The sequence below is a fragment of the Zingiber officinale genome, chromosome 10B (assembly GCF_018446385.1).
Source record: "Zingiber officinale cultivar Zhangliang chromosome 10B, Zo_v1.1, whole genome shotgun sequence".
Classification (NCBI taxonomy): Eukaryota; Viridiplantae; Streptophyta; class Magnoliopsida; order Zingiberales; family Zingiberaceae; genus Zingiber; species Zingiber officinale.
In genome coordinates, this window is record NC_056005.1 from 14,306,896 (window position 1) to 14,330,063 (window position 23,168).

General features: G+C 39.1%; 1 protein-coding gene across 2 annotated transcripts; it reads left to right on the forward strand.

The window, feature by feature from the left end:
- The first annotated feature begins 18,706 nt into the window (after window positions 1-18,706).
- Window positions 18,707-22,079, forward strand: LOC122030577 (mediator-associated protein 2-like). Of its 2 annotated transcripts, none has more exons than XM_042589782.1 (6): window positions 18,707-18,835; window positions 18,966-19,071; window positions 19,177-19,261; window positions 19,752-19,835; window positions 21,445-21,513; window positions 21,688-22,079. In XM_042589782.1, the coding sequence occupies exons 1-6, from the start codon at window positions 18,816-18,818 to the stop codon at window positions 21,933-21,935; spliced, it is 612 nt and encodes a 203-aa protein (XP_042445716.1). In that variant the 5' UTR covers window positions 18,707-18,815; the 3' UTR covers window positions 21,936-22,079. The 2 variants fall into 2 exon arrangements, with proteins under 2 accessions (XP_042445716.1, XP_042445715.1); XM_042589781.1 differs by having other exon boundaries at window positions 18,715-18,835; window positions 18,942-19,071.
- The last annotated feature ends 1,089 nt before the right edge of the window (window positions 22,080-23,168 follow it).

A 23,168-nucleotide genomic window follows, 5' to 3' on the forward strand; every position in this document is an offset into this window, starting at 1 on the left:
GTTAAGGGAATGCCGTTCAGTTTGAACAAAACTACCACTCCGCTCAGCAACCTAATAGAATTAGGAACTACTTGGCCGAGCGGAATGCGGAAATAGTTGCAAACTTCTAAGAAAAACTTGTGAGGAGGAAAGCGTAGTCCGGCCAGGAATTGATCCCGGAAGAAGACAACAGTGCCGGGCGGAGGATCGTTAGGCCGATTGGAAGGCGTGGCTAACACTATTTCGTGGTCGGTCGGTAGGTCATATGCTCGAGTGAGGCGCATGGCGTCTTCCTCGTCGAACCGACTTTCCATGTTCGAGTACCAAAGACCCGGAGTACCGCCGGTTGACTGCGAGGTACTGGTCATGATCGAAAGGCCAGAATGCGAGATAGAAGAGGATGGTTCAAGCAATGGAAGAAAACCGGCTGAAAAGGATGATTAACAGAAAGAAGAATGCGTCTGAAGCGAGAAAAAGGCTCTTACAGGCGAGGAAGATGACCGGAAGAAGCCGTGTGATCGTCGGAAAGTCTGAGAACAAAGTCGTCAGCGAGAGGGGGAATGACAAGAGTCTGGAAATGAAGAAGACGAAATGCGGCGGAAACGAAGTCAAGGGTCTTATATCGCCGCCCGGAAACGATCTCCACCGTCCGATCCAGGTCGTCGATATCGAGGTTGTCATCGGATCGTCCGTTTCAAACGGCGGCTGTCCCATCGGAAGTGACGCAACTGCCATACTCTGACAAATGCACGGTCGCCACGTGTCAGCAGGTTACTAGCCGCATTTAATGAGCTCCCCTTACCGTGCGCAGAGCACGTGATGGGTAGTGTGGGAGAACAACGGACATCGATTTCCAGAAAATACAAGGCATGGACAAAGTATCGCCGGACAGACAGATATCGCCGCACGGATGAGCATCTTTATGCCTGGCCGAGCGGCCTAAGGCAATGATCATTGTTCGACAGGCGATCAGTCGGACTTTGCCTCCTTCAACTAGACTCGAGAGGAAGGCAAGTGATCCGCGGTAAAATCCGGAACTCCATAAGGAGTCAGCGAGGAGGTCAAAGGGTCCGATGGCTCGCGGAAAAGGGCGAGCGGACTTCAAGAAAGAAATCGATAGTAAAGGCACCGGTAGGGACCGGTCCGACGCAAATAAAGCGATGCGTAATGACCGAGCGGAAGGAGGTGCCGCCGGACGGCAAAAAGAATCAAGGCCGTCGGACGACGTTCATCGCCTTGCCCGTGCTGGCCGCACCCATCGAGCGGTGGGTAAAAGACGGGGACATCTTCTGACAGCCGTCAAGTCGTATGGTTGTGCCATACTTCTAGTCTGACAACGGGTGGTCCTGCCGTCCCATCAAAGAACATGCTCGGACTGTGGCAGCATGGTGTCAGGTAAGCTCTCTGACAAGTGCATACCGTGGTATGGGTTGCTGACACATACGCACCTCGGTGGGCGTGCATCAGTTCCTTCTCCGTCCTATATAAAGAGGCTATTACTTCGCCAAAGGTACGCATAATACAAATTTGACAGCCACTTTCTTCACCACTTTCTCCACCACTTACCTGACTTGAGCGTCGGAGGACCGTCGCCGGGGCACCCCTCCCGGCTCGGTTTTGTTGCAGGTTCGCCGGAGCACTCGAGGATCCAGCAGAGAACGCCACGTGTCCAGCGTCCGCTGACTCTTGGTTCGGACAGGATCACTAAGCAACCTTTTATATTGTTTTAAATTTAATTAATGAAATTAAAATATTTTATTTATAAAAAATATTTTTAAAAAATTAATATTTATTTTTTTTAAAAACTATTAAAGCTCTAAATATTTTTTCACTACCAAAGGTTTTCAAAATTGTTGAGACGGCCCTGCGGCAACCAGCTCTTCGTCCGACTCTTCAATAACCTTCTGTGATTAGGACCCATTTCTATTGCTTTAGATCCTCTCCTCCAATCCTCCAATGGATTCTTTTGACAGAGGGTGCATGCCTCTCTCTTCTTTTCAAAGTCATCTCCTATTGAAATTGTTCTTGAGCCTTGTCCTGTAACTTAGTTGTATATCGGAAAAACAAGATTTTTTTTTTTCTCTTTTTATTGTTCGCTAGAACTGTGTACTATTGTGCTCTTTAATTAATTTTTTTACTGAATTAATCAAAATTTTTATTTCTATTTATTTTAACGTTATATTCAGTTAATTCAAAATTAAGAATTTTGAATTTTCCGATTTAGAGATTAAAGGTTTGGCTTATTCTATTTATTTGGTTTAAGCGAATTAAAATTTTTAAAGTCAAATTGAATTAATTAAAATAACTGATATTTCTTTAAAAAAAAATTGAATTTTTAAAATAACTGAACCAAAATTTGATAGATTCAATCAATTAATTTGATTTAATTGAATTTTTGCTAATCCTAACCTAATCGATCACCTCCCTTTGTTTCTTAACTCACAATTCAACACCGTCACATCTACAACCTCCAACACCATCAGACTAGTTAGTAGTAGACAATGCCGACTCAAGACATAGGTTATACCTAAAACTAAACTGAATTAATCAAAATCAAATAAATTGATTTTTTTTTAAAACTAATTGAATCAATTAAAATTTTAACCTTTTAATTTTATTAAACTTTCTTTTCAGTTAATTCAAAAATAGAAATTTCCTATGTTTTTTATTTAGAGATTTAAGATTCGATTTATTTAGTTTAACCGAATTAAAAATTTTAAAATCAAAATCGAACTCAATTAATTAAAATAACTGTATTTAAAAAAACTCTCAAATAACTCAATAGAACTTTTAAATTTGATCGGTTTAATTAATTAATAGATTTAGAGGGTGTTTGGCTTAGTTTATAAGCTCTCCAAAATAGCTTATAAGTTGTTTTAAAACTTATAAGCTCTTCAAATTTGTTTAGTAAAATTTTTTTCAAATAGCTTATAAATGTAGATCTGCTATATTAACGGTCCCCCTAGTGCTTATAAACCCTAGGTCGTCAGTTTTAAAACCCCTGACCATTACGTCAGAGATGTTATACACCTACCGTCTGTGCTACGCCCTAGGGACTTTCAAACAGCTTATAAGCTATCAAGATAAGCTGTTTTGGAGCTTATAAATTATTTTTAAAAAAGTATAGGAGAACCTACTTTTTTTAAAAAATATCTTATTTTAATAATTTTTTTCTCTAAAATATCCTTATATAATTTTATAAATCCCTATCTTATCCTCCATTAATTTTTATAAACCTAGTGCTTGTCATCGTCTACGCTACTTCTCTTCCAGCATCATCTTCTCCGCCAACTTCTCTTCCAGCGCTTATCATCTTCTCCATTGATTTCTCTTCTAGCGCTTGTCATCTTCTATGTCGACATCTCTTCTAATGTGTGTCATCTTCTCCGCCGACATCTCTTCCAGCGTTGTTTCATCTTTCTCCGTTGACACCCTTTCCAATTTTTCTCTCCCCTAGTGCAAAATTCTCCAATGTATGATTAGAATTACTTTTCTGTCAAATTTCTTTATATATGCTTATCTTCCAGCGGTAGTTGCAAAATAAGTAATCCTTGATTGAATATGCTTTGGTTCAATTTTTTCTCAAATTTCAGTATTGTTTTTGTCTTAAGTACCAATTTTCAGTCTTATGACTCATGCCTTGAAGGTCTCTTATAGTTTGTGGTCAAGTGTCTTTATGTATGGATACAAATATGAATGTCTCTTCAAATCTGTTAATTTTTTTTTCATGGTCTTTGGTATCCAAAACATACTAGTGTGTTAAGAGGCTTTCTCGTTGGGATGAGGAAATTATTTACGTGATCACCAATTGTAAATTTATCTCAGTTTCAAGCAGACTTTTGGTTTATCTCGACCTTCTTGCTTCCCTAAGTTGTAAATTTCTTGGCTTCAAAAATATTTTGACTGCTATGAGAAGATAATTTTCATTGTAAAATACTCTAGAATTTTGATTGAATATGCTTTATCATCCTAAAATGAGAAGATGTCATGTAAGAAAAGATAATTTCCTATAAAACAATTTGATACTATGCTGCTAAGGGAAATGCTTTAAATTCTCATTCATGGCAAGAATTTGATTGAATATGCTTAATTTGGACCAACACAGAAACACTCATACACTATATTGTGGCAGTGAAACATGCATCGTAAATTAGCAAAGATTAGCAATATCATCTTGTTAGTTGTATCATTCCCCTTTCCAAGCTCTACTATTGATTGTACTTCCTCAATTATTTTTTTAGTTTGGAAATGGAAAATCAAGATAATAGAAACAAAGGAGTCATGTCAAATCCAACTTTGAGTAAGAATACAAGTAAAAATTCAACTAAAAACAACAAAATGAAGGACATTCAAATGCAAGGTGGACTACATTTCTATCCCTGAAATTTGTTTATTTGTGTGAAGAAGAAATTTTACTGGGGAATCGACCAAATAGTCACTTTAATACGAATGGATGGAAAACTTAGTGAGGCAATTTAATAATACAACTGGAAAAAATTATGTGCACAAGTAGCTTCGAAACCATTGAGATTCCATGAAGAAGAAGTGATTATTATTCAAAAAGTTGATGCACATGGAAACTGGAGTTGGTTGGAATCCTACAAATAATTCACTTGATGCTTCCGATGAATGGTGGTAGACAAAACTTAGGATAATGTTTCTAATTTTATTTGCATAAAAATTTTTATTCGTTCATTGATAATAATATATTTTATTATTGCAAGAAAATGGAGAGTATGTCAAATTTAGAAATAAAGATTTATCACTCGTGTGGTTTCAATATGATAAATTATTTTTTTGATGTTGCTGCCATGGGGGAAAGGGCAAGGGCACCAAGTCAATAAACTATGCATTGCGTTGATGACAATGAAGAAGTTATGAAGGAAAATGATGATTTTCCTAATTTTGAAGGGCATATTGGCATCGATGGTAGTGAATATAACGAGGATAGAGGAATCGAGCATGATGTAAGCTTTGGTATCAAAGAAAAAGGTAATATGGGTAATGACATTGTGTTTTCATCTTTGTCATCGTTGAAGAGAAAATTTAATGGAGAAGATGGTAAAGAAAGGAAGAAAATTTCTGGAGCAACCTCACTAAAGGAAGATATTCACTCTTTTTTAAAGTATCTAGAAAATAAGAGCACTGCAACTTCCACACCTTTGACAGAGAAAGACATTGAATCTGCAATGGTAATACTAAAGAATATTCCTAGAATAGAACATAAAACTGAGCTTTGGTGTTATGCATGCTTGTAACTTGTTGAGCAAAAAAAGAAATGTGGATGATTTTTCTCAATCAACTTGATAATGATTGTCGTTTGGCATGGTTAAAGTATAATCATGACATGAGCAAAAAAAATTAATGTTGTTGATAGTGGTTTGTACCCGTGATACAAGGAATTCAGTAGTTGAAGTTGATGAATTGTTTTCTAATTTTGTGACTTTATTAGTAGTTTTGCTATGTCTTTAATATTTAATCTTATTTAACGGGCAAACATGATGTAATATTTATCGAAGTTAATCAATGTTTTTTTTTGGTATCTCATACATGTTTTTTGTTCATTACTTCTATAGTTTAATGGAACCTTGGGATGTTCGGCACTTTGCTTTAACTGATTCAAATACATTTTGTGAGGATGAACCAATTAAAGATGAAGATGGATTCCAAGACGATCTAGAATGGATGATTGTATGCAAATCATAGCACTTAGCATTTTAACATATTTTGAGACTTATATTCATAAAGTTCCATGTGGTACATATGAGCAAACTGGTTATAAACTCATACAAAAACTATTAAATGACCATAGTATAAGGTGCTATCAAGCTTTTCGTTTGACAAAACTTGTATTCTTGGATTTATGTCATGAGTTAACCCAAAATTATGATTTGATCCCTACTAGGGGAATGTCTATCTATGAGGAAGAATGGATTTTTTTGATGACTTGTGTTCATGATACAGATAATAGGCTATTGCAAGAGATATTTAATCATTCAGGTGAAACCATTTCAAGACATTTTCATATAGTTCTGAAAGTTGTTGGGAAGTTGACTGAAGATATAATTAAACCTCATCCTAAGTATAATGAGGGAAAAGGATACCACATGCGTCAACATCAACGATACAAGTCATTTTTTGACGTATGTTATATATTTTGAAGATAATAAACAACACCACATCTTCATGTATTAAACTTATTTAGTATTTGTAATATACTAAATTGTTTATTTTTAATGATTAATAGGATTGCATCGGGGCAATTGATGGCACACATGTTAAGGCGTGATTACCACAAGAAAAAGCAATCCCATATATTGGATGCAAAGGTTTTCCCATGCAAAATATTCTAGCAGTTGTAGACTTTAATATGTGTTTTGCATTTGTTTGGGCTAGATGGGAAGGAGCTGCTCATGATAATAGAATATTTAGAGAAGCTATTTGTAGGCCAGAACTTAATTTCCCTTATCCAAAAGGAAAAAAGTATTCCTTGGTTGATGCTGGATATTCACATATGCCAGGATATATGGGTCCTTATAAAGGTGAAAATATAAGGTATCATCTTGAAGACTTTCACCGAGCTAGGACCTTGCAACTACATGCACCAAGAAATTTGAAAGAAAAATTCAACTTTTACCACTCGTCATGTAGGAATTGTGTTGAATGAACATTTGGAGTTTGGAAAGCAAGATGGAATATTTTGGCTGATATGCCTTATTATCATATTGATGCACAAAGAGAAATTGTGCTGACAACAATGGCCATTCACAACTATATAAGAAAGAAGAATGTTTCAGATAAGGCAATCTGAATAGTTGAGTATGAAAGTTATCAACCATCTACCGAACGCAATATATTTACAGTAAACTCTACGATGGAGAATGAAGATAATCTTGGCAATATATATTGGATGGCAGTGCGTGATTCAATTGCTATGGAAAATAATTGCAAGAAGTGGACAATAATTTTAGTGTTAGATTTTTCTAGTCATGTATTTGCTATTCAATTGCTTAATTGTTCCATCATATTTCATTTTGTTGTTTTCATTAATATCACTTTGCTTTATATTGAAATGAGATTTTGTTTTGACATTGAATATTTATTAATCTTCGGTTGCATCAACTTGATTTTCAAGTATGCCAAATTTTATGGTTAATTGGTTGTCCTTCATGATTACCTTATATGCTTAGCAAGTGTTTGAGTTGATGAGATCGAAGTTGGCCATAGAGATCGTGAAAGCTAACAATTTGGAGCCCAAAATCCTCTATTAATCTATATGTATATATATAGTTGAGTGTCGAAAGTAACGCAAATAATTAAACATTTGTTGTGGTATATCCGAAGGAATCGTTAAGCTTTGGAGAATAGAGTTCCACAGGAACATGCCACATATGGTTAAAGTAATATTTGTATTTTTTAATTATTTGTTGATTATAAGTAGGGCTGAGCATTTGGTCAAAACCGAACCGACCGAATCGAATAGACCGAAAATCGAATAAACCGATTTTTTTTTCAACCAACCGAACCAACCGAATTCTCTACAAAAACCGAACCAACCGAACCGATAAAAGATCGGTTAATTCGGTTTTTGACCGAATAAACCGATTAAACCGAATTCTAAAACTTTATTTGATTTTAATTAAAAAAAGAAGAGATTTTATTTTATTTATTATATTTTTAAATAAAAATAAATTAATAAATATTTTTATTCGGTTTAACTGAATTACAAAACTTAAAATCGAAATCGAACCGAATTCACCGAAAACCGAATCGAATTTAAAAAAAAAATCGAAAACCGAACCGAATTCCTAAATTCGGTCGGTTCGATTCGGTTAATTCGATTTTACCGAATTTTTGCTCACCCCTAATTATAAATTTTTTTCTTAAATTTTCTTTTAATTATTGCTAATTAGTTGCTATTTAACTTTTAATTGTTTGAAATTTATGTTAACTTTATTAACATATGTTTAATTTAAGTTATTCCTTTGTAACTTTATCACATGCAATAATTAAAATGCAGTTATATCCTTTTGATAATTTAGTTACATGCAATAATTAAAATGCAGTTATACTCTTTTTGATAATTTTGTTAATAAAAAATATTATAATACCAAATATATCAATATCTTTAAGATATTGATTATACTAGTTCATCCAATTCAAAACTTTTGGATTCTCTCAGTGTCGAATTTAAAAGAATTCAAAATATTTGGAGTTAAATCAAATTCAGTGTCAATAAGAAAAGTCCTAAAATTTATTAGTAACCAATATTCTCACTTTGTTTCTTAACTTGCCATCCCGCTGCATTTACAACCTCCAATATCACCATCGGATTGGATAGGCATCGAATCCAATTAATTGAAAATGAGTAAATTAACCCTTTTTTTTTTAATAATCGAATCCATACTTTTTTTTTTTAATAAAAAATAAATAAATTAATCAATAAAATATCGATTAATTTTACTTTCGATCAAATTAATCAAACTTTTAATTTTTATTTGATTATATATATATATATATATATATATATATATATATATATATATATATATATATATATATATATAATCTTGTCCGAATCGCTGAATCAACGAACGTTGGGTACGTGGCGCTCTCCGACTGCTGACGTAGATCTCCGACTACTTGTACCGACTTCCGGCGAACCTGCAAAGAAGTCGAGCCGGGAAGGGGTTCCCGGCGACGACCCTCCGACGCTCAAGTCAGGCAGACGAAAAATAAGAAAGTGGCTTCCAGGATCAGAGATTTCATACCTCCGGTGAAGTCTAAGGGCTCTTATATAGAGGTATGGGAGCTTGGTGCACACAAACCGAGGTGTACACGTGTCCTATACCATACCGCAACATGAGCTTGTCAGAAGAGCATATCTGACGCCATACTGCTACAGTCTGAGCGTCTCCTTGATGGGACAGCAGAACCCTTTGTCGTACGATACTGAGTATGGCCTGGTCCTCAAACATGCTTGTTGTCAGCAACAGGGGTTACTAAGATGACGTCCCCACTGTCCCACACTTTTTGACTTCCTCTTCCCGGATCAACCATCAAGCCGCTCAGCCAGAACATTCGCCTTTGATCTGGCGTAGGTGGTCGTCCGTCCGGGAAGGTTCAGGGTCGTCGCCTGCTCGGCTCTCGTAGCCTGACACCCTGGCCGAGCGGGCAGACTACTTGGCCTTTACTCTTGCCTTGCACCGCGGCCGAGCGGACTGTCCGCTCAGTCATATGATCTTCTTTATTGGAAATCTGGACTCACGGCCAGATGGTTGTTCTCTCGGATGAAGGTCATTGCCTAGTGATCGGCATGTCCCGCCCGCTCGTCGAGCCCATGGGGTTGACCCCCCTTTGACTGTTGACCTCCACGTGTCATTGACCTTTCCCTTATGAGGGCCCCCGGCCTTACCACCGGACCACTTGCCTCCCCCTCAAGTCTAGTCGAAGGAGGCGTCAAAGTCCGACTGACTGGACTGCCGATCTGACTGAGTGACGGCCGCTACACCGGGCCGCTTGGCCGGGCTTGGGAATGCTCATCCGCTCGGCTTACATTCTTTGTCATGCCCGTTCGACGATGTCATGCCGACGCTTTCGGTATCCCCTCGGAATCCATGCCGAATCTTCTCCATTAATGCCCAGCACGCGCGCTGCGCTTGGTAATGGGCGTTCATTAAATGCAACCTGTGTTCTGCTGCCATGTGGCACTCCCGCTAGCGTCATCGTACGGCGGTGGCGTTACCTCCGATGGGACAACCGCCGTTTGAAATGAATGGCTTGATGACAGCTTCGTTTCTTGCGACCTGAATCTGACGGCTGAGGCCATTGGGGGTCAACGCTATAAAGCTTTCGATTCTTCTCTCCGCCGCATTTCTGCTCCCTCACGTTCAGGAGCCTTGCTGCTTTCTTTGCTCTGGCGACCTCGTCTTTCGGTTCTCCGGCGACCTTGCAGCCCCTTCGATCATTCTCTTGCTCGTAAGCCTCCCTCATCTTTCACTTCATCGTTCTTTTGCATTTTTCGTTAGCTATCCTTTTCGTCTTGTCACCATCCTTCCCTGCTTGCTCTCTCTTTCCTTTTTCGTCTCCGATTTCCTCCTTACTTTCGACCATGGCGAGCACTTCCCAACCGACCACCAGCGCTCCTGGTCTTTGGTACATGACCATGGAGAGTCGGTTTGACGAGGAAGATGCTCTTCGCCTCGTTTGTACTTATGAGTTCCCCACTAACCTTGAAATAATATTAGCCACTCCTTCCGACCGGCCCAATAACCCGCCGTCCGGCACTGTTTGCTTTTTTTGGGCTCAATTTTTGGCCGGCCTGCGGTTTCCTGCACATCACTTCATCTTGGAAGTATGTAATTACTTCCGCCTCCCGCTCGGCCAACTTGTTCCGAACTCCATAAGGCTACGGTGCGGGGTGGTAATTCTTTTCAAGCTGAACGACATCCCTCTGGACCCCAAAACCTTCCATTACTTCTACTATCCGAAACAATCTGAGTCGGGCACCTTCATTTTCCAAACTAGGATTGGTTTTGTTCTTTTTAGCAATATGCCGAGCTCCAATAAGCACTGGAAAGAATACTTTTTCTATGTGCGTTTCCCCGAGCCGTCGCTTTTCCAAACTAAGTGGCAGACCACGGTGCCGGCCCAACCAGAGCTCGGCAACTACAAGAGCGATCCTACCTACCTCCATGCAGCTAATCGTCTGGTCGTCCAACGATACAACATTGATAAGTTACTCCTTAAGGGAGTAATGTACTTGTTCGGCCTATCTCCCGTTCGGGCTGGCATTCCCTGCAGCATGGGTAAGGATCAATCTTTATCTTTTTCCTTTGCTCTAACTGATTTATTTTTCTTTTCTGCAATTGAGATCATGTGGCGCGCTAAGGCTACCGAACGCCTGAAGCTGAGAGCCGCAGAGATTGAGGCGGCTACTGGAAAGGAGGTCGCTGCGCGGGGGCTTGTCCCAGCCAGCTCGGGGGTTGAAGGGACACAGTCCGCCCCCGAGATATCAGCCGCTCGAGCACCCGTACATGAAGCCGCAGGTGACTCTACTTCATCCGCCCCAGTCGGGGAGGAGATTCTTCCTATTGATGACGCCCCACTGAGGAACCGGAAGAGACGCCGGGCGGACCCCACGCCACCATTGGTCCCCTCTGGTGAGCAGCTTTCTGAACGGGGTGGTATTCCTCCCGATCGCGAAGAAGGAGCTCCGGCGACCATCGAGGAGCTCTCTTTGGATCGAACACCCTCCCAGCTTGGCTTGCCTGAGATGCTCCCCGAAGGGGAGCCGACTGATTCTCGCCCCCGCACTCGTCGTCGCCTCAGGCGCTTAAGCGACCTTTCTACTATTGGGGGACCCTCTGATCAGGCAGCTGAGACCCAGGATGATCCGAGCGGCCCTCGGGTGATCAAGACCATTCTGCGCTTTCCGTCCGAGGAACAACTTTTGGAGCCCGATCGACCCACGAGCCCCGAGCAGCAAATTACCCTAACAGGGCCTCTTGCCAAAGTTTGGGAGGATGCCCGAATTCGTGTCGCGCTCATGACCCCCAGTCAGTTGGGGGACAGCAATCTGCAGCAGGCCACCGGGGTATGTTCTTTCTCCCCTGGCGTTCCTTTTTAATTATCCCTTGACATCTCTCCTTCTGTGTAGACCTGGGTGGAACAGATTGCGATTAGCAATCGCCTGGTTGAGCTGGAAAATGAGCTGAAAAAGCTCAAACTGTCAGGGGAACGTTAGGGGCATTCATCTGCCGAGCTGGAGAAAAGTAAAAAGCTTTTGGAATCCGAGCAGCGAAAATCCTCCGAGCTGACTGCGGAGGTGACTCGTCTTGAGGCTGTGGTCAAGAAGCGCGACCATGATATAAAGCTTGCGACTAACCGGAAGCTTCAGGCCATCTCAGACCTGGATATTATGAAGGTGGAGAATCGGGGACTGGATCAACGCGTCAAAGACTTAGACGCCCTTTTGTCCACTGAACGGAACGGTCGTTCGGCTGATCGCGCCAAATTTGAGGGGGATTTGAAAGATCTCCAGGCTGCTCTTGACGCTTCCCGAGCCACGTTCAAAGAATATCAAGACGGGGGAGCCTGGCCGGTCTGCTGAAGTGCTGAAAGCTTTCGTCCGCTCGGACGAGTTTGGTGAAAAGTTCAGCGACAAGCTGTCCCTAACCTTTGAAGAGGCTATCAAGGTGGCTGTTGATTATTTGAAGACTAAGGGCCACCTACCAGCCGAGCTGTCCGTCCCCCCCGAAGATCTGGCTGTCATGATGGGCTCTATCCCCGACGCCCTTTTTAATTTTGATGAGTGAGGAGTATTTGAACCGTTTTTTGTATGCCCTTCGTTCGGGGCGAACACTCTTGTTATTACTACTTTTGTCGGGTCGCCGTTCGACATAATGAACTTTGTTTTTGCTTGTTATTTGTTTGCTAGACCAATACTCATCCGTAACCTTTGTTTCGGCCATAAATGAACACGCTAAGTATTCGTTATAAAGGAGCTGCTCCGTCGTATGATGGCCTTATTCTTGCCTTAATGGCAGGACCGGCCATGGGTCGGTACTTACAACCGAGTCGTACCATGCAAAAAGCTATCCGTCCAGAGGCTTTATAGACTCCGGTTGCTCGATTTTTAACATCGGATCTCGATAGTCTTCCGCTCGAAGAGTTTTTAGTCGCCGGCTCGACTCTCGATATTTAACGTCGGAGCTCGACGGTCTTCCGCTCAGGGGGTTTATAGACGCCGGCTTATCTTTCGATTTTTAACGTCGGAGCTCGATGGTCTTCCGCTCGGGGGTTTATAGACGTCGGCTCGTCTCTCGATTTTTAACATCAGAGCTCGACGGTCTTCCGCTCGGTGGTTTATAGACGCCGGCTCGTCTCTCGATTTTTAACGTCGGAGCTCGACGGTCTTCCGCTCGGAGAGTTTATAGTCGCCGGCTCGTCAATTTGATATTTAACGTCGGAGCTCGACGGTCTTCCGCTCGGGGGTTTATAGACGCCGGCTCGTCTCTCGATTTTTAACGTCGGAGCTCGACGGCCTTAAGGCTAATTTTAACACCGCCGTTCAGCGAAGATATTTGGCGAAGATATTTGTCATCTTTATCATTTTGCTTCCTGCATTACAAGGACATAGGCGACCAAAATATATACAAAATGAGTTACATCAGTGCACCTTTCACCCAGCTCGATAAGGCTGGAGATGATTCGCGCTCCATGGTCGATCTAGCCGCCGTCCATCTTCATCTTCCAAATAATAAACGCCCGAGCGGAGCTTTTCGATGACTTTGAAGGGACCCGCCCAAGGAGCCTCCAGTTTGCCAACGTCGCCGACCGGCTTTACTTTCTTCCAAACCAGGTCGCCAACTTGGAATGCTCTGGGGATCACGCGCCGGTTATAATTTTGCTTCATCCGCTGTCGATACGCCATCAGTCGGACGACCGCCTTGTCCCGATCTTCAACCAGATCGAGCTCCATGTTCCTCCTCTCGGATGATGACATTCTGCTCGGCGCTGAAATCCCTCTTTCTATGCTTCACTGGCCGAGCGTCCGGTCGGACATGGAGCTCGTGCTGCGCTATACTTGGCGAAATTCCGGGCAGCTTATGCATGGACCAGACAAAGACATCACAGTTTTTCCGGAGGCATTTGATTACCTCCTCTCTTTGGCTCGTCTCTAGATCGGCCGCAACGAAAGTGGTGGCCTCCAATCGGGTAGGATGAATCTGCACTTCCTCTTTTTCTTCATACACCAAAGAGGGTGGTTTCTCGGTTATGGCATTTACCTCAATCCGGGACGCTTTTCGAGCAGAATTGGCTTCAGCTCGGACCATCTCGACGTAGCATCGCTGAGCTGCTAGCTGGTCTCCTCGTACTTCTCCCACTTTATCTTCCACCGGGAACTTGATTTTCTGGTGGAAGGTGGAGATGGACGCTCGGAACTCACTGAGCGCCGGTCGTCCCAAAATGACGTTGTATGATGAGGGAGAGTCAACCACAACGAAGTTTGCTGTCCGCGTCCTCCTGAACGGATCTTCTCCCAGCGAAATAGCCAGTCGGATTTGTCCGACCGGCAAAACTTCGTTGCCCGTAAACCCGTAGAGGGGGGTTGTCATGGGCAGCAGCTCGGCTCGATCAATTTATAGTTGATCGAAGGCCTTTTTGAATATGATATTGACCGAGCTTCCTGTGTCAATAAAAATGCGGTGAATAGTATAATTGGCTATTACCGCTTTGATGAGAAGAGCGTCGTCGTGGGGCACTTCAACTCCTTCCAAGTCCCTGGGCCCGAAACTGATTTCGGGTCCTCTCGCCCGTTCCTGGCTGCATCCGACGGCGTGGATTTGCAATTGCCTGACGCTCGCCTTCCTGGCTCGGTTAGAGTCTCCTCCGGTCGGCCCGCCAGCTATAATGTTGATTTCTCTTCGGGAAGTGTTGCTTCTATTTTCCTCTTCCCGAGCGGACGGTCTAGGCCGCTCCCTAGACATCCGGGGATTCTCCTCACGCCTCGGAGTATAACGCCGATCGGGAGTCTGTCTCTGTCGCCTGTCGGATGTCATCCGATCGGCCTCAAGAGGTCGCTGTCGCCTGTCGAATGATGGCGATCGTCGGTGGCTGCCCCGGGGCACGGGGTGAGCAATCAGGGGAAGGCTTCGACAATCTTTCATGTTGTGCGTGTCCGTCCGGTGGAATGAGCATAATATAGGGGTCCATTTCTTTTTAGGCTTGGGCCACTCGGCAGACACTTCTTGAATGGCGTGAGATCTTACATGTTGCGGGGGGCGAGCTGCTTCAACTCGCGGTCCTCTGGGCGGCTAATGAGCAGTGTACGGCTTCCGCTCGGCAAATGGGTGCCCGCTCGGTTGGAGTTTCCTTCCTTCGGGCCGCTTGGGCTTCCTGCACATTGATGTATTCATTGGCCCGGTGTAGCATATGATCGTAGTCACGGGGCGGCTTCCGAATGAGCGAGCGGAAGAAGTCCCCGTCCACGAGGCCTTGTGTAAATGCGTTCATCATTGTCTCGGAGGTGGCCGTTGGAATGTCCATGGCTACCTGGTTGAAGCGCTGGATATAAGCTCTGAACGGCTCTCTATGCTCTTGCTTGATGGCGAACAGGCTGACACTTGTCTTCTGATAACGCCGACTGCTTGCGAAGTGGTGGAGGAAGGTCGTTCCGAAGTCTTTAAAACTTGTGATGGATCCGTCCGACAACCTCCGAAATCACCGTTGAGTCGATCCCGAGAGGGTGGTAAGGAAAACTCGACACTTCACTCCATCTGTGTATTGATGAAGAGTAGCTGTGTTGTCGAACTTACCCAAATGATCGTCCGGGTCGGTGGTTCCGTTGTATTCGCCAATCGCCGGAGGCACATAGTGCTTTGGTAGAGGGTCTCGTAGAATAGCCTCTGAGAATTGACGGTTGATCCGTTCGGGCGAGGCGTCCGCTCGGGGGGCTTTGCCTTTTCTGTTGTCTCGTCTTGGTACTTCATCTGAAGAAGATCCTCGATCACGATTAACCGTTGCGGCTTCAGGAGGAGTGCGGAATAGGGCCCGATGGAATGGAACTGTAGCCTGCGGTGCTTCCGCTCAGCCTCCTGATGCTAATGTTAGCTTGCTGCTCAATCCGTTCGGCTTGCGACTTTTGTCTCTGTTCCACAAGCTTAGCGACCCTTGTCTCGATCAAAGCGTCGAGCTCCTCTGTGGAGAGCATCACCGAGTGCGGTCGTCCAGCCTCGTCCATTGCTTCTGATCGGATGCAGGAGCGTTCCCACAAACGGCGCCAAATTGATCCTGTCCGAATCACTGAATCAACGGACGCTGGGTACGTGGCGCTCTCCGACTGCTGATGTAGATCTCCGACTATTTGTACCGACTTCCGGCGAACCTGCAAAGAAGTCGAGCCGGGAAGGGGTTCCCGGCGATGACCCTCCGACACTCAAGTCAGGCAGACAAAAAATAAGAAAGTGGCTTCCAGGATCAGAGATTTCATACCTCCGGTGAAGTCTAAGGGCTCTTATATAGAGCTATGGGAGCTTGGTGCACACAAACCGAGGTGTACACGTGTCCTATACCATACCGCAACATGGGCTTGTCAGAAGAGCATATCTGACGCCATACTGCTACAGTCTGAGCGTCTCCTTGATGGGACAGCAGAACCCTTTGTCGTACGATACTGAGTATGGCCTGATCCTCAAACATGCTTGTTGTCAGCAACAGGGGTTACTAAGATGACGTCCCCACTGTCCCACACTTTTTGACTTCCTCTTCCCGGATCAACCATCAAGCCGCTCAGCCAGAACATTCGCCTTTGATCTGACGTAGGTGGTCGTCCGTCCGGGAAGGTTCAGGGTCGTCGCCTGTTCGGCTCTCGTAGCCTGACACCCTGGCCGAGCGGGCAGACTACTTGGCCTTTACTCTTGCCTTGCACCGCGGTCGAGCGAACTATCCGCTCGGCCATATGATCTTCTTTATTGGAAATCTGGACTCACGCCCAGATGGCTGTTCTCTCGGATGAAGGTCATTGCCTAGTGATCGGCATGTCGCGCCCGCTCGTCGAGCCCATGGGGTTGACCCCCCTTTGACTATTGACCTCCACGTGTCGTTGACCTTTCCCTTATGAGGGCCCCCCAGCCTTACCCACTGGATCAAAAAAAATATATATATATATATATATATATATATATATATATATATATATATATATTATATATATATATATATATATATATATATATATATATATATATATATATATATATATATATATATATATATATATATATATATATATATATATATATATCTAAATTTAATAAATAAAAATTTATAATCTTAATATTTTTAATAAAAATTGAACAAATTTAATCAATAAAATATCTATTAATTTTACTTTCGATCAAATTAATCAAACTTTTAATTTTTATTTGATTATATTATATATATATATATATAGAGGATTGATATGCTGCGCGCCTGCACAGTGTGTGACTGTGCGCGCGCAGCATATCAATCGACGTTTTTTTATTTTTTTTATTAGTTTTTAAATTAAAAAATAATTAAAAAATTTCACATTTCCTTATATAAATTTCTAATACATTAATATATCCCCTTAACATATTACAATACTCAATAAATACTTAAATTAATTTTATTTTAATGTTTTTTTTAAACCAAACACTATAACCTAATTGGAAAGCCTAAACCCTATAGGTAAAATCTAAAAAAAAAATAGCTTTAATACTATAACCAAAGCCTGAACCCTAGAAATAAAATCATAAAGAAATTTTTTAATTATTTTTTAATTTAAAAACTAATAAAAAAAAATTAAAAAACGGCGATTGATATGCTGCGCGCGCACTGTGCAGGCGCGCAGCATATCAATCCTATATATATATATATATATATATCTTACTATTTTATTAAAAATCTCCCTCATTTACTAACTAACTTTGGTGAAGCCTAAAATATATTTACGTTAATGTCCTTTTTTCTATTCATTAAAAATAATTCTAAATTTTATTAGTAATTCCACAAGTGATCTATAGTTCAAGACTCAGCTATAGCGTATTATTATGAATTTTTCTCATCATTAATTTTCTCTGGTTGTTTTATATAAAAAAAATATAGTTATCTTTAGTCTCATATCTTAGAATTGACAACATTATAATCAAAGAAACTTCTATAAATATTTTAAGCCGATGATATTAAAAAATATACTTTTCTTAGTTTTTTTACTAAAACAAGTATAATATTAAATTAAAATAACTTTTTTTATAAGGAAGCCCATTACAATAGTTTGTTGCTGGGATTCTCTAATTAATTCTTGGTTACTAGAAAATCACACTAGTATATATATGTGTTTGTGTGGTAAATATTTAAAATTATAAATTAAAATAAATTTTAATCCATATTTAATTTATCCATAATTTTAATATTTTATTAGCCAAATTAGATTTCTTTAATATATTTTAATTTTTAATTTTAGAAGTTAGATCGGTATGAAATTTTAATTTTTTTTAATGAATAGGTTGATTGATAATTTCATATTTTGTTCACTAATAATTAATTTTATTTTTTCTAGCTAAAATTTTATAAATTTTTTTTATTGATGAATACTTCTAAAAGTTTTAAAATATATTTAATATTGTATTAGATTATTTCTCAATAAATTTTATTTTTTTCATTTTTTTATCTTTTTAATCATTATTTTTATATTATTATTATTGTGTCTCCTCTAAAGTTATTACACACATTTTTTTATAACTTATGTTTAAAAAATATTACAAGTTAAATATTTTTTACTTAAATATATTTTATTAATTATTTATCAAGTTAAAATTAATCAAAAGAGAGTATTATAATAACTTATAAATTTAACTACTATTTTTAATATTTAATTGATGAAATTTAATTTTATTTAGTTAATTAAAAATTTTATTAGATAAATATATTATTTTTAAATAAATTATGTTTGAATGTTTAAAGAAAAAAATTATTTTTAAAATTTACTAATAAAAAAAGGAAGCTTATCCAACTCAAAAACTATTGACGTGTAATTTACTAGTCACGATTTTCAATTGCTAAATAACTTTTTTTAGTGTTGTTTTAAATTTTATTAATAAAATTAAAATCATTTTTATAAAAAATTATTTTCTTAAAATTAATATTTATTTTTTTAAAAAAAAATATTAAAGTTCCAAATATATATATATATTTTCTAAATCGTTGAGACGGGCCCTGCGCAAGCCACCGCCTCCTCCAACGCTGCGACCTGGGTTTTCGCTACCTAGGGTTTTACGGAACCCGTTTTTGCTGCTTCGACCTCTCCTCCAATGGATTCTTTTGACAATAGGTGAATGTCTATTTCTTCTTTTCAAAGTCATCTCCTAGTGAAATTGCTCTTAAGCTTTGCCTAATTATATATCGGAAAAATAAGATTTTTTATTCTTTTTTGTTAGAACTATGTTTTCTTGTGCCTTTAGGTACAATCCAGGGCCTGATTTCGAGGAGAACACGAAGGATCCGCTTGTTGATTTTTCCTTGACAGACTCCTCGGAGCTTTGGCTTATCCAGTGGCCCATCAATCAAGCAAGTATTTCTTTGGTTTTTTTTGTTGTAGTTGGCTCGCTGTTGTTCATTGTAAGTGGATTTTCATGATTTGGTTTTGTTGTTATAATGGCGACAATGATGCAGTTACAACCTGCCGATTTTAATGGGAAAGAGATGACACTCAAATTACATAAGGATGGAAAGCTTGGTGGGTTCGATACTTCAACTGGTAAGACTCGGGGCTACCATTATTCAGATATCTGTGGTTGTTTCAATTGTGCAATAATTTGAACGACTTTGCATTTTATGGAGATGTAGGTGCAATTTCGTTGAACACTACATGCTTTCATTCTTTCTGTCGATCAGATTTTCATACATTGATTCATTTAAACAACTGTTTTAGCAAACTATAACCTATCGAGGTGCATATGCTCATGGATTACTATCTTATGTAACTAGTGTCTCCTATTATATCATGGTTCACTATCTTATTTAACTAGTGTGTCCTATTATCATGATTTACTATCTTATTTAACTAGTGTCTCCTATTATATCAGAATTGTAAGTTCACTTTAAGTCTCTTTTAGTACCTGAGGTTTAAGCAAATATTTTTAGAGCAAGCTATATCTATGAGTTCGTGTGCTAACACAAGTCCTTTACTTTTGGTTCAAAAATTGCTTCAAAGTTTAAAAAATTGGAATTTGTGTTAATATTTCCAGGGAAGTCATATGATTTGGTGAGCTATGCTGCTCATGAGCCAGACGCAACTGTATTCCTTGCATCAGGATCAGAGACGAAAATAGGTATGTGTTAGGCATCTTTATTTCTCTTCCTGCTTTTTGGTGTTTATGAATGTTTGCTTATGTGTTTATCAATTCAGAAACCATATTATTCCTTTCAATCTTGACGTTTGGAACTCATTTTAATTCATGAACCATTGCTTTTCACTTATTTTGTTGACAATGTGGAGTCTATCTATCTTCTCCATATATTTATGTATGCAAGTGGGTTGTTAAACCAACTGATTATACATGACCTCTTTCTGGCAGTTTGCATGTGTAACAAGGAATACAATTTTATCTATCTTGTGTCTTTTTCTGATATCATGAAACTAGATATTTTGTTTATCAAATTACATCTTATCTGGTTTTGAAGAATGAGCAGACAGTTTATTCTGGAGAAAATTACATTTTCAGTCCTGTAACTTATATCTTTTTCAATTTTAGTCCTGTTATGAGTTAATTTACGTTCTTAGTCCTAACTTGTAATATTTTTCAATTTCAGTCCTTTTTCCTCCAAAATTGAAATTTTTTAATGGAAAATGTCTAGTTTGTGGTTGGAATATAAAAAACACACGGGTCATAAAAAATCAAAATCCTTAAATTTAATTTACAACTCATCATTTTCCGTTGAAAAATTTCAATTTTAGAGGAAAAAGGACTGAAATTGGAAAATATTACAAGTTAAAGGACTAAAAATGTAAATTGACTCATAACAGGACTAAAATTGAAAAAAGTGTAAGTTACAGGACTAAAAACGTAATTTTCTCATTTATTCTGTTTCCTTGCTTACTCAAGTATGTTTGGCCATTCTCAGAAACAGTACATTTCTTAATCCATATCTTTTGAGTGCACATATTTTCAGTTTCCACACAATCATCATCTTTGGGCTACCTCAGCTAGAACAATTTTGTAAAGTGAACATGCCCCATGTTTTATCTCGTTAGTAACTGAAATATGTGCCTAAAGAGTTTTTAGCTTTGTGATTTTTTTATTCTTATTTTCCTTTTTTTGTATTAGAGATTCTCAGCTGCTAAACATATTAGTTTCAGATCTGTGATTAGTATATTTAATAATATTATATTATTTTTATATTGGCATTGTATGAAACATGGATCTTTGAATGCAAAAGGTAAAACTAGCCATTATTCATCAGCTATTGAGCAATGCCCATTCAGTATATGGTTTTCTTTTTCCTAACAACTACTTGATTTTAGATAACTACTGAAATTTCTAGAAGAATGATTGGAACTTTTATGCATTGTTGTTAAAACACATACATAAATTTGTCATTTCTTAATAATCATTTAGCCAGTCAGACTAAAGTTCAGACATGTTTTATCATCCTTTAGGCTTCTCTTAGATGCTGCCAACTTATATTATTGGACACACTTCACATTTTAATAATCATCAACCAAGTGTTTTTTTCCTGAACGAACAGTTATACTGAACCAATAAAATTCAGCATGCCACCTAACGCACAAATATACCATATGCACTTAGGAGCATATACTTCATTGTGTGGCTCTATTTAACCATATTTATGTCTTTCATTTGTGCTTACTTTTCACATAAATTTGAATAATGTTAAAGAATATTGTCGGTTTCTTTATTTGAGATTGTCTTTCTTTAGTTGGGAAGATTGCAAGGCGTGTATGTCTAGTTCGTTATCCAGAACCCAGCGAACTGAAGAAATCTGAGGGTATGTCTCTGCATAATTTGTTTGTCCCTCATTTCAATCTTCCTACGGAAACCTCAGCTTGTAATTTAAGGCAACTTGGGTCTAGAATGCTGGGATAGTATGGCTTTGCTAATAAACTATCACTGTTAATTTGGTTTTATCCTTGGCACTTAATTTGAACTCTTAACATTTCAGGTTCTGCTCGGAGATCATACCCTTCCTGTGCCACTTCACTGAGAAAAAATAGCAGGTCTCATGGTTCCTTGGCTTCTGCATATGATCCTCAGGTACAAAGCACAGAAATGTCACACAAGTCCAAGAAGAGATATGAGGCAAGAATAACACCTTCTGAAGCATCTGCAAAATCCGCACAACGTTCTTCCCATGCTTTCGCTCCTGACAATGAAAATTCAAAGAAGAAAAAGGTCAAAGTTGAGGAGTAGTTTTATTTGAATATTGCTAAACAATAGAAAACTTTGTGCTGCTGCTATTCTCATGTCTAAGCAGTTGTTTTGATGTCTGAAATGGTTCCCAAATATGTACATTTCATGACCCATCCTAAGTTTGTTGTTTATTGCACATCTAAATTTGTTTTGGTTGGTAACCTTAGACAGCTTAATATTGGAATTCTTCATGACAATTATGAGAGTTTAAAAAGGTGAAAGAGTAAGTTCGAAATGTGAAATATGTACTTATACTGTGAAATAAATCATTCTAATTTAAGTGCGATCATATTAGTAAATTTGATATTTTCTAATAGCTTGAAGTCGTACCATAAGTTTGACATCCCATTTTGTTATTTTCTGCATCTTATGTTGTGGCTTGCTTAAAAACTTTAAAGGCAGTTTTATTGACATCCCAGTTAAGCCTTGTCCATTGAAAACTCAGAATGCAAATTAAGTAAAACTGTTTCTGCTTACCAGGTATTTCTTAAAATCCATCCATATTGTAACAACTTTAAATAAGGGTGGTAAACTAACCAAGCTGAGCTAAGTTTTTTTTTTTTTTTTTTTTTTTTTGTTTGTGGTGTTTAAGCTTGTTTGACAAGGTAATTGAGTTAAAATCGAGCTGAGTTTAAAAGGAATTAAGTTGTTGAAATGATTGTTCAAACTTGACTTGCTTATTCAAGTTTGTTTGATTGTTTAAAATTTTTATATTTTAAACTTATTTGATTGGTTATTGAGTTTGATAATACAAAATTATAAAATTGTTTATGAACTTTGAAATTTTATTTTCATTTATTTAGCATGTTGATAATTGTTTCATTGATAAATATTGTTCACAAATGTTGTTTACGAATATTACCGAGCTGAACACGTGTTCAAGCTTGTTTGTTTAGTTTAACGAGTTTTTTAAGCTTGTTCATTTAATCGATCTTGTATGTATTGAATGAATATAAATAATTTTTTACTAAGTCGAACACTGTTTACGAATATTTAGTTCATTTACTATCCTAACTATAATAAACGTTGTTGCTTGAGTAATAGCATGTTTCTGTGGTATGATTTTATATAGCGAGTTAGTTGATCAGTTATGCTGAAAAATTTGCATACGGTGTAAAATTTTTAAACCATATGCTCCTCAAAAGGTTATCTGAACCTCTTTAAATGTAGATCCACTACATTAACGGTACTCATAGTGCCAGCCCCACGGATATGGAGGGAGGTGCATGCAGG

Excerpts from the sequence above, each read along its gene's own strand:
- LOC122030577 (XM_042589781.1), top strand. The coding sequence starts at position 18,816 with ATGGATTCTTTTGACAATAG. Across the intron at positions 18,836-18,941 it reads ATGGATTCTTTTGACAATAG|AACTATGTTTTCTTGTGCCT; the intron begins GTGAATGTCTAT and ends CTTTTTTGTTAG. Across the intron at positions 19,836-21,444 it reads AGGATCAGAGACGAAAATAG|TTGGGAAGATTGCAAGGCGT; the intron begins GTATGTGTTAGG and ends GTCTTTCTTTAG.